This window comes from Vigna unguiculata, chromosome 10 (genome assembly GCF_037176805.1).
Source record: "Vigna unguiculata cultivar grain cowpea cultivar isolate G323 ecotype 2 chromosome 10, ASM3717680v1, whole genome shotgun sequence".
Classification (NCBI taxonomy): Eukaryota; Viridiplantae; Streptophyta; class Magnoliopsida; order Fabales; family Fabaceae; genus Vigna; species Vigna unguiculata.
In genome coordinates this window covers 8,576,721-8,588,622 of record NC_140801.1, presented here as the reverse complement: position 1 = coordinate 8,588,622, position 11,902 = coordinate 8,576,721, and the positions used below count along the sequence as shown (strand labels likewise).

The 11,902-nt window shown below is 33.1% G+C and overlaps 1 protein-coding gene across 1 annotated transcript; it reads left to right on the top strand.

Moving 5' to 3' along the window:
* The first annotated feature begins 1,001 nt into the window (after positions 1-1,001).
* LOC146882086 (uracil phosphoribosyltransferase-like) lies at positions 1,002-9,819 on the top strand. The gene is made up of 12 exons (XM_028052106.2): positions 1,002-1,265; positions 1,493-1,585; positions 2,387-2,465; positions 3,435-3,493; positions 6,070-6,147; positions 6,447-6,528; positions 6,716-6,764; positions 6,926-6,987; positions 8,747-8,814; positions 8,999-9,054; positions 9,124-9,171; positions 9,643-9,819. Exons 1-12 carry the CDS (start codon positions 1,146-1,148, stop codon positions 9,698-9,700), a joined length of 852 nt encoding a protein of 283 aa, XP_027907907.1. The 5' UTR covers positions 1,002-1,145; the 3' UTR covers positions 9,701-9,819.
* The last annotated feature ends 2,083 nt before the right edge of the window (positions 9,820-11,902 follow it).

Genomic DNA, 11,902 nt, shown 5'->3' with positions numbered 1-11,902 from the left:
AATGATACTTTATGAATCCACTGTTAACAACATGTGCCAAGTATAATACAAATAAATGCTAACCTAAGATATATGTTTTACACATGGAATAAAACCTCTTACCAAAGCATAATAAGTCTTTAGTTTAATGATATTTTGTATGGATGGGATTACTTTCATTTATGAACATGTTATATTAAAAGAACATGAAGAACTAAATGAATTCATTGGCAGACCTTTGTGATTACTCAAAAGGCCTATTCAATATTTAAAACCCCAAAAATTCAATAATTTGTGAAAAAAGGGATAATTAGTTTTGATTTATAATTTAATGATGTTGATTTTATTTGTTCCACAATCTTTCAAAGAGTTTATGTGAATTATCGAGTTTTTGATGTTTTTGTGATTAATTTGGGAAACTTCAACATGCATTACTTAAAAATTTGAGAAATATCATGTTTTTATTGAGGTTATACCTCTTTTGTGTATTTTTTAATTCATCGTGGTACCTTTTTATGCTACACACATAAGGGAATGCACCATTTGATAAAAAAATTAATTAATTTTTTATGTTTTAAAATAATTAAATAACTCATTTTGTTTAAAATAACAGTCACATAATTTTTAACACTACTTTTACAACTTTCATATATTTTTATTTTAAAATATTTTCTTAATTTCCTCTATAATATTCAAATATAGGTGTCTATCCACCAAAATATAATTATTTAATTTCCCCACTTAACATAACATAAAACATACATGTTTTTAAATTTTCAAATAATTCTCTTAGAGTTGTATTATTTAAATTAAAAAATACATATATAAAAACACTAAAACACATGTGTTTCTAGTTAGTACTAAACACCAAGAAGATAAAAAATGATTTCCTTATATTTATATCTTATTTTTAATTATATCTAAAGTTAAAAGTAAAATAAATGATGAAAATATACTATTCATTTACACATCTCAATAATATAATAATATAATGTAACTATTCTCTCTATGTACTAATGAATGAGTAGTTCGACGATGAAAAAGAAATACGAAGTGGTTTTCTTGCATCCATATCCATGAAGATGTATCTACGCGACCAACCATTACTCTAGAAATTGCACATATCTTCTTCCCCATAGGCCACAACCCAGATTACAACACTATTCATGGCTGCTTCCCGCGTTATCTTCAACCTCACTCTCCCTTTTCCCTCCGATGCGCCACCAGTTTCTTCAACATGTCACACTCTTTCTCTCTCTCACTCCTCTCTCTTCACTACCCCAAAGGCAATTATCATAAATTAAATATTTCATTTCCCTTTTATTTCGTTACATTTATTGTTAATTAATTAATTCATTAATTATTATTCTTGTTGCTGTTATTTTTTTATTATATTCTTTTTATGGGTATGTTTGTTCCCGTTGGATTCGATTCTTGATTCCAAAATGTGCACCCTTTTTATTCGTTCTTTTGTTATTCTTGTTGTTGCTGCCTACTTTCTGTCTCGGCTCAGATCGTATGCTCCAGTGCTCAGCGGCGCACGTGTGGTGTGGTGTACTCTCATATGACCATGGAGGAGAAGCTCCCTGCCGAGAACCGAATGCTCGTTAGTGTTCTTCTCTTTTTTGTGATTTTGTGTAATGTGATGGTTTTGGGTCGGGGAAGGTGAAATGGAGTGAGTGACGGCAAAAAGTTTTGTTTTTTTGTTGTTTGTGGGTGGTGGGTGGTTTCGTTGGTTTATCTCTTGGTTGGGTTTTACCTGTGGGTTTGGGCCATTTTTTATATTGCTCTTTTGGTTTTGGCTTCTGGGTTTATGGGGTTGTGGTTTATATTGAAGAAAAATGTGTTTTCTTTAGAAATTTATCCATGATGGCTTTACTGGTTGAAGATCTGTTGTAAATTTTTTTGAATTGTTATTGTTTCTCTTCTGGCTTTGGGTTCTGGCTTTTGTTGGATTTATTTAATTTCTTTTTGGTTTTGCCTTATGGGGTTTTGGTATCCGACAAAGGAAAATGCAGGGAAGGTGGGCAGAGTTATTTTTTTAATCCTTTGGAGATTGATCTATGGTGGGTTAATTAGTTAATTGATATAATGAAAATTTGTTTGTTATTTTTTTCGCTTATGGCTTTGGCTTCTGGGTTTATGAACTGATGGTGTGTTTTTGTTGATGAGAAAGAAGTGGAAAAAAGGAGCCAATTTTTCTTCTATGATCATTTATCACTCACTGCTTAAATGGTTAATTTATGTTTGTATTGGATTGTTGAATTCCTTTGGTGGTTTTGGCTTCTGGGTTAAACGGGTTTTGCGCTGGTTTGGTTGCCGAGGGAAATATAATGGAAGGTGTTGATGTGTGTTGGTACTTTCTGGTGGTCTCTTTGATTGATTACTGTTTGTTGGATTTCTGAAGGTGTATGTTCCTCCTCATCCATTGATCAAGCACTGGGTTTCAGTTTTGAGGAATGAGCAAACCCCTTGTCCCATCTTCAGTGAGTAGCAAAGTTCCATTTTTGAGCAATATTCTGTAATTTTTGAGTTCAATGTTAACCTGGTATTTGCTCATTACATCTGACATAATGCTGAATGAACAGTATCAGATCATCACTTTAGTTAACTTAATTGCTACTTTCCCATTTAATGCTTTATGGTATTGTAGCTTCTTGACAAAAACGTGCTGTTGGAATTTGACAAGATTGCGAGTTTTGGCAAACTGTTGATTCAGTTGGAGCAACTGCTTTCATGAATTGTTACTGTTAAGTGGGCGAACAATGAATCAGTGTGTCTTGTTAATTGTTGCAACCACCAACCGCTAGTCTTATCTGAATGCCTTATTGTCGAGTGTGATTGATAGCTTTGAAATTTTATTATTCACAGTGGCATTCTTATCTGCAATCTGTTGTCACTGTTAATCAGCACGAAAGAAAACTGATGAAATTAAGTATGATGGGGAACCTGGAACTGGAACATCTTAACTAGACTATGATGGCGTTTTTCCCTTAGGAAATCATGTTCTGAGTAGGATGGACTAGTGAGTTGCATCATCAATTTTGCATTCACTGAAATGTTCAATTTCAAAGGGTACATTTGGTTTGTGTTATGTTTTCATTTTCAATTGATAGGTATGTTATCAGCATGAATTACAAAATGTTATTTAACTTTATTGTTTCAAAAATTTACAAAGAAAATGGTAAATCAACAAACTGTTGTTTTAATCATTTACTTTATTGAAAATGAGAAGCTAAATGAAACAATATGGCATTTTGGAGAAAACATATAAACTAAAAATGAAAACAGAAGATAAGCCAAATTCATAGAAAGTTTTCCAACTTGCCTTCATTCTGCTTGTTTTATTTATTTACTAATCTCACTATTTTACTAAACTTTAAGATGACTTGGTTAAAATTTCTGGATTAGTTAATCAAATGATTCACTAACACTTCAAGTTTCTAATGTTGTAGGAAATGCGTTGGCCGAGTTGGGAAGGCTACTAATGTATGAAGCTGCAAGGGATTGGTTGGTTAGTTGCTATTTCATAGTTCCTACTATATGATTTGATGTTTCTATCTTTGTTTTTTATATAACCATAAAATGTTACAAATTTGGAGCTATAGTTTTATCTTTTTGTGGTCAATTCTAAAGGGAATACTTTACAAACTTTATGCTGTGTGCCAACCATAGATGTTATTCATGTGCTGTTATACCATTCATAGCTAGGCCTGAAAGCAGGTCTTAAGGCCGCACTAGTGTTGGTTGTTGGATGTAAAAACACTGTTGAAACTAGTAATGTATCAAGGAGGGTTTTTGGGGTGTGTCAACTTGTAAAATCATGTCTATTAAGTCCATGTCTCTTTGCTTGTCAACAAAATTATCACGTCCACCTATGAAACTAGGGTTGTAAAAGGTGGAGTTGACAATTATTAAATCAAGGTTGTGATCGTATATTAATAACTGTAAACAAATGAAACCCTCATCATCTAGACTATTCAAATTTCCCACAAATAAAGAATTTAGGAATTTAAATTAATAAGTGAAAACAAATGAAACCCTCATCATCTAGACTATTCAAATTTCCCACAAATTAAGGATTTAGGAATTCCATGGTCATCATCAACCTCATTGATAGGACATCATTTGAACAAAATCTTTCTAACCAATATTGGTAAACATCTAATCAACATCAGCTTCAGAGCCAAGAGTTTCCACAGTTCTTCTCATCCCAATAAACATAGGGAAGAGTTGTATAATATTGAGAGAATTATACATTTCCCCTAGGCTTTCAAATCCAAAGGCTATCCAATCCAAGGAAGATGAAATGTTTAGATCCTGATCCTTTGCATTTTGGGTGCTTCCTTTGATGGATTTCCATTCTCTTTCTGAGGTCATTTGGAAGACATAATGGGATGTGAGATGAAGTGTAGGCGAAGATGATGAATAGTGCTTTAATGGAGGTTTGGTGGAAATGAGAATTGGAGGATTTATAAAGATAGGTGATGATAATGGAGGTGGGTGGGTGGCTTTTGGAATGGGTATGGGAAAATAGGAAGAAGAAATAGGATTTAGAACGAAGAAGGCTGAATAATTTTGTGCTCTAGAGAAAAGGAAAAGGTGATATAATTTTTTTTAACTCAAATTTTTATCTACACTGTCAATGGTGCTATCTGCACCCACCTTTTGTTTTGAACTGAGAAATCTCATCCAAAGCTCCCCCAGAATTACTGCACTTACATCATCCACAACTCTCAGCAACATTCATGTCCCCAACACCCATGCCTGTATCCATGCTTCTGTAGCGACCTAGTACTTGATAATTGCGCTGGTTTGCTATTTGTACCTCTTCTGTGGTGTCATCCACACCTCTTTTTTCCCGCACGCCCTTGATCATTGTTCATTGCTGTGCTATATACACTTGTGTGGAATTTGCCCACACCCATGGACAAGATACTAGAACACAAGTCAACATAGAGGTGTGGCCTATGTAACAAAGCTGTGTTGGGGCGCCTAAATGCATGCACATTTCCCATACTTTTGCGGGCAAGATCACCACACTGTGGGGGCACATGTAACACCGGAAACTCTTTGAAAACAACCAAAACATGACAGTAAAGGGAAAAAAATAAGATCCTTATCTTGTTTTTTGCTTCTCTAGGTCACTAGCTTTTGTTAACTGCTTGCATTTGTCTTTCTTTAATTCATGCATAGACTGACTTACTACACTAAATGCATAACAATGTTTGGTCTCATGTGTGATAAATAAGTTTGCCTATCAATTCCCTGAGGACTGGACATGTTAAGCATGACCCTAGATATTTGTGGGTAGTTTCTCATACGATAGGTCAACAAACTTGACTAGGATAGGTTTTGATACCAACTTGAATTATGTAAAAAAATAAAGAATTATTTTATGGATAAGAATCACATCACATCAGTTATATTCTCATCATCTCTATTTGTAAAAATCAAAACTCTTATAAATATAAACTAAAAGTAACTGCTTAGGAGAAATTTGTTGAAAGTTGCAACAATTGTCCCACAGCAAAGGCTAAATAGGCCAAGTCACAATTGAATTGTGGCACTTAGGCTGCTATGCTCTTAAGTAAAAAAGTTATACCTTGACTATGAGTTATACCTTTTGGTGTAGTGGTATGTGCTTGATCCAACAAGAACAATTGATTAGTTAATTAAGCAAAATGGATCCCATTGTGTGATGTTCCCAATCTGAGATGTTTTCATTAATTAAATTTTCAGTCATTTTAGTAAGGTATTTCTTCCAATTTAAATTCTAAACTGGTATTTCTTACTCATCACTGTATTGCAGCATCTTATTTCAATTGCATTTAGTTAGTAACAATTACTTACCAAACACATGGCCCTTGTAGCTTGAAACTGGAAATTGTCACTTATGGACAGTTGAACGATTTGATGTTATTTCTTATTCCTTTGTAATAATTTTCTTGTTCCTCTATTAATTTTTTCACCTATTTCGATTTTATGATAGTTCTTATTCCTGTCTGTTAATTTTTTCACCTCCCTTTGTCGGACTCATGACCTTGGATTTGCTTTTTCTCTCTTTTCTGCTTTGCTTTCTATATTTAGCCCACTGTTTCTGGAGAGATTCAATCACCAATGGCTGTAGCCTCCGTGGAATTCATTGACCCGAGGGAGCCTGTGGCTGTAAGTAGCATATTAATATTACTTTCATTATCTTAAACTGGAATTAAATATTTGCAGAGTTCTTGTGGCTTGATGGTTAAATATTACAGGAATTTTTGTTTACTTATACTTAATTATGAAGCAGTTTAGGGGTGTAATGTCTTTGGCTAAACCATGCTCATGCTTTTGGCTTTTCTTTCATTTTGTTGACATGGGTCATTATTGATCAAACCCACGTCATTTTGGCTTTTTGTGGTGTTATTGCCATGGTTGTGCATCTTTCTGCAAGCTATTACCTAAATCATTTACTAATTTTTCAGGTAATTCCAATCTTGAGGGCAGGCCTTGCTCTTGCTGAACATGCTTCATCAATCTTGCCTGCAACAAAAACATATCATCTAGGTAATACACGTAGTTAATGGAAAGTAGGGGAATTGCAGATGCTTTAATATGTTTTTTTTTTTTGTAATTTGAGAGTATAGTTGCTAGAGGTTTTGGTATGATGTATTATGCACCTTTTAAAATTAGGGCACATTTCTTGTCTGTTCCATAAATTGAATAACTATACTTTTATACTTCTATGGTAAAGGAATAAGCAGAAACGAGGAAACCCTTCAGCCAGCAATATATTTGAACAAGTAAGAAATTTATATTTGCAAGAAAAATTAGCTTTTAGTCCAATATTTTCTTTTTCTTTTCTCCTAATTTTAGCATGGCTAATGGCTTAGATAAAGCAGCCCATTGTTCTACAAAGTGCTGGAGCACATTTTGACACATTCTTCCTATGTTTTATTTGTAGGTTACCTGAGAAATTTGCTAATGGATGTAAAATTTTTGTGGTTGATCCTATGCTGGCAACAGGTATGCATAGTCTCATGTTTAGCATTTGTTCTTATCTCATGCACGTCATCCATCTACAATGCGGCTTTTTATCTTTGTATAGTATGAATTTTTTTGAAGGTGGTTCTCTCAAGGTTCTTGTTAGAATTGTGTATGAACCTTCATGTGGGGTCAAATCACAGATTGACACAAGTTTGTCCAAAAGTAGTTTCTCAATGATAGAGTTTGAATCAAGGTTGTATTTTAAAAAGACTACAAAGATACTATTTAGGGATCTTCTTATTTTTCATTTTATCAATTAGTATATTTCTAGTTATGATGATCGTAGTAGTTAGGGATAGTTTATATCCTTTTTAAAACGCAGAACTTTGTTGACATGCTAGCAATGTGACATTATTTTTGTAACCTTTTATGTTAATCTAGTAGAACCTCTGTCAATGATTCCCCGGAGATTGAATACCTTGTCAAAAGCTGTAGGGTCAACCTGAGCTTTCATCATTGGGACCTGTAGTATAGGTGACTTAAGGAGAAGAACATGAATAACATGGCTCTTCACGTGATTAAGAAAGAATCCTTTGTGTCCTGGGTTGAATGTAATGAGAGGTGATGTTGGAGAGAGATGATGAATTTCTTGATTGCATGACTCTTGGGCATCATACATGGGTGGATTAGAGGTGGAATAGGTAAGAACTGTTTGAGAATTGGGATCCTGCATGCGAGAGAAAAGAAAGGATGACAGCCACTACCACCACATCCTTCTCTATTACCACAACCTTGCCATGAGTTCATATTATTATTGAAATTTAGCGTATTCAAAGGTATCTTCATGTCTTTTAACTAATTATCCTCTAGGAATATATTAAGATCTTAAACAGCTGATTGGGTTTGAGCACTTTGTGATATCATATCATGATTAGTCCCTTCAAGAAAACTTATGAGCAGAATCATACATTCATTTGAATGTCAAGAGCAAAAGTTTTGAGCCTTCCTCAAAATGAGCAACATGTCTTTAAGGTTTTGAGAATCTCCAATATTTTTGGTTCCATTGAATGCCACAAATTGCACTCAGTTCAAAGTCAAGTTTCTTCCACTGGGTATGTTCCTTAATTGATATAAATTTAACCTCAAGATATCATGGTGGCTCAGAGCTAGAAACCACTGTTCTACATAGGTAGACCATGAAAAACTAACTTTTACCATTTAGTTTCACTGTAGTGGGTGTACCAGAAATTGAAAAAATTGGGCTTGCAAAAGTCATTTGTGGAAACAAGTAGTTTTCAAGAAGAGTAACAACTTTTGGACGTGCTACCTACCCAAATAAGGATAAAAGAGCATGGCAAGACTTGAAATAGGTCCATGGAAGGCTGATGAGACTGACAGTGGTTGCATGCCGAAGCTTAGATGAGTAGACAATGATATGAGTTACACATACTTGATAACTTGATGTGAAGACAACCTTCCTCCATGACCAATTGGAGGAAGAGATTATGAAGGCAAACCATCCAGAAGGTGATTGTGCAATCATGGGAAGGAACACTAGTAGGCCATTAAATTAGTCTTCAGATACTTAAGGGAATGAAGGACATTGGCCTCATCTTTAAGAATGTACTTTTGTTGGTTTTTTTAATTTTGATTATGTTGCAAATTTGAACATTACAAACTTTACCTGCAATGTTAGTGAATCGAATTCTTAAGTCACAATTTTAGAGCAGTCAAATATAAGAAAATGACACCTGTTCCTCAATTATGTATTTCATCTGTTATTTTGTATGAATTCCAGGTGGTACTATGGTGGCTGCTCTGAACCTCTTAAAGGAACGAGGAGTTGACAACAAGCATGTTAAAGTGGTAATGAATAATAATCTGTATATATTCTGATGCTAGATTTCCTTTAATAACCATAAAATTTTAGTTCTAAGCCAACATTTCTTTTATTGATTCGGATGCCAAGAAACTGTAGTGGTAGAACATTTAATAAGGAAATCTATTTTTAATAATACTATGAATTTTTAATGGATTTATCACATTGCAGATATCAGCTGTTGCGGCTCCTCCGGCTCTTCAAAAGCTTAGTGAGCAGTTTCCTGGGTAAATATCCAAACACTTCTTCAAAATTCTTTCTTTCAAGCAATAGTTTCTAATTATGATATTTTGCAGGCTTCATGTTTATACTGGAATAATTGATCCTGAAGTTAATGAAAAAGGGTTGGTGCTCCCGCAATATTATAATTTATTTATGTTTAAATTATTTGTTTGAATAATTTGACATTTATTTACCTAGGATTAGAAAAAAGGCAGTTTCTTCCTGCAATTCCATAAATTTCTTTCTGCACCCCATATAAATAATCTTCCCATTTTATCCTCTTTTGATTATGTAATCCGAAGTGAAAATGGCTTCCGGATTACACAATTCGAAAGTTAAAAACGACTTAGATTGTACAATTCAGAAGTGTTTTTCCTAAGGAAAAAATGTTTTTTAGATTAGTCCGAAAGTTATTTTTGACATCTGGATTACACTATTTCGAAGTTAAAAAATAACTTTTGTGGGGTTGTACAATCTAAAAGTGCAAAATGGAAACTTTTTTTATAAGGGTGCTGGAAGAAAGTTACGGACTACCCAGAAAAATTTATATTGTTGTAACATTGTTAATAAATGTATTTTATCTGTGTGCTTAGGTTCATAATTCCTGGCCTTGGAGATGCAGGGGACCGGAGCTATGGTACAGATCCATGAAATAATACTTCATCTTCACACTTCTTAGGTGCCATTATTTTTCAATTTTGAGGCCCAAAATTTGTCACTAATTTTTCGGATGGATAGTATGGTACAGTTCAATGGCACTCTTTCGTTCACATAGGTGTTTCTCATTATTCTTATTCTTATTCTTATTATTTAAATTACATAACAACCTTCAAAGGTTAATCCTTTTTCCTCTCACCATAATTCCAACCATCATATTAGCCATAATCAATCTAAATTAGAAGAGAAGAAAGAAATGAAAAATCCCACAAATGACAGTATTTTACATTTTGAAGTCACCCAAAATACAAAATTAATGGGAGTGCGGGTTGAAATTATGGAGGTGCAGAAAGAAACTTTCCTATGAAGAAATGAAGCTAATGAGTGGGAATGAAGTCACCCATTACCCTCTAAAATGGATAAGCTATTCTTCTAAGTCTGATAGGGAACTCCACAACAACACATTCTGTTTCAAATTAGCACAAGAAGAATCAAACATGAATGAAATGAGGAAAGAGTGGGAGATTTTATCATACATATTTATCATAATACAAATATTGTGCATGAGGTTAACTAAAGGTTTGCTTGGACAAATTTCTCCATTAGTAATTTAGGAAAAAGATGAAATCAATTCTTTTATAAACTAAAATTAACTTGTGTAAGCCTAAATTAAGAACTTAGAGAAATGATTTAAAGTTTTCCACAAATTAGTTTATACATGAAATAACTTTATCTTATGACAAACTCATTTGTAGAAGTGTTTATAAAAAAACAAAAATTATCCAAATAGATATAGATGTAAGAAAAAAAGGTGGTTTGGATGAGTATTTTTTAAGACAGGTTTCGGGTTCTTGAAACTAAATAGAGTGAGATTCTAAATCTTCAGAAAATTTCAACTTCACCAAATTTGTGAATTTGAAATCTAAGGGGTTTGTGGCTATCAAACACCTCCACACAAAATGTACCCATGCTTCATGTGTTGAATGCATAATTTATGTCAGATTCGATTACCATAAATAACAAATTTTAGGTATAGAGAACATTTTCTCTAACTTGCATGTTAGTGAGAAGGAGAAAGAAAAGGAAGAAGTGAATCAAGGTTGATGTATATGAATCGTATTCATGTTATATATATAATTAATTCTAGAATCCCACAATGGTATGGTAAAGACATCTATCAACTAATAATTGGAGTTAACGAATTGACTAATAAAGTCTCTAGATGATTTTTTTTTTCTTTTATAATTGAAGTGACAATTTATATATTTGGTTTTCTCGTGAAATATTAAATTTGAGGCGATATGAAGAAAAAGCTTACATATTATGAGTAAGAGCCAATTGTATATTATCTTCGAATATTAGTTTTTTCATTAACTACTTAGCCAAATAAGATCACAAATGGTAAAAGGCACAATTCTATTGTCAACTTTTAAACTAGATATCTTGTCTATATTCTGCTTCTTGTTTCTTTAGGAAATCAAGTTGTCACTAATAAATATATAACATTTAAAAGTGGGAGAGCCTGTCCAATATACATTAGTATCCCACAACCTAAGTATGATTATTATGTTTATATAATAAAACTTTTCTTCTAAAAATTCCTTTAATGTACTTTAAAATGTCAATGGTTACATTCTAATGTCTTGTACATGTATAATTAAGAAACTAATTTATAAAGAAGAGGGACCATGATGACTTCGGTTTTCCAACCAATCTCTTGTACCTTTCAAGGTCTAAAAATGATACTCTATAAGTTAAGATCATGATCCATACGTGTGTCACGAGGCTCACTAGTTCAATCTCTTCTAAAATATCCAATGTGATATTTTTCTATGATATTAGAGTTTTAGTGTTAGATTGTTTACTTCAACTCCTAAAAAGTATTTAAGTCTATCAATATTTTTTGTTTGAAAATGATGACAAAGATGTTTTATTTGTAAAATGTAATGGTGATCACTACTTGTAAGAACACACCAATGTACATTACTGGTAGATACACCTAATGACTAAATAAAACACAAAATGGTCAACTTTAATTAGACTCGTAACAAATTATTGGACTACTCTACTAAATCTACCAAACCATGTTATAGTAGTCTGTTCAAGATCATATAAAGATTTGCATAAACAACATACCAAGTTGAAAGACCTTTGAACAACAAAATAAGGAGGTTATACCACATAAACTTACTATAG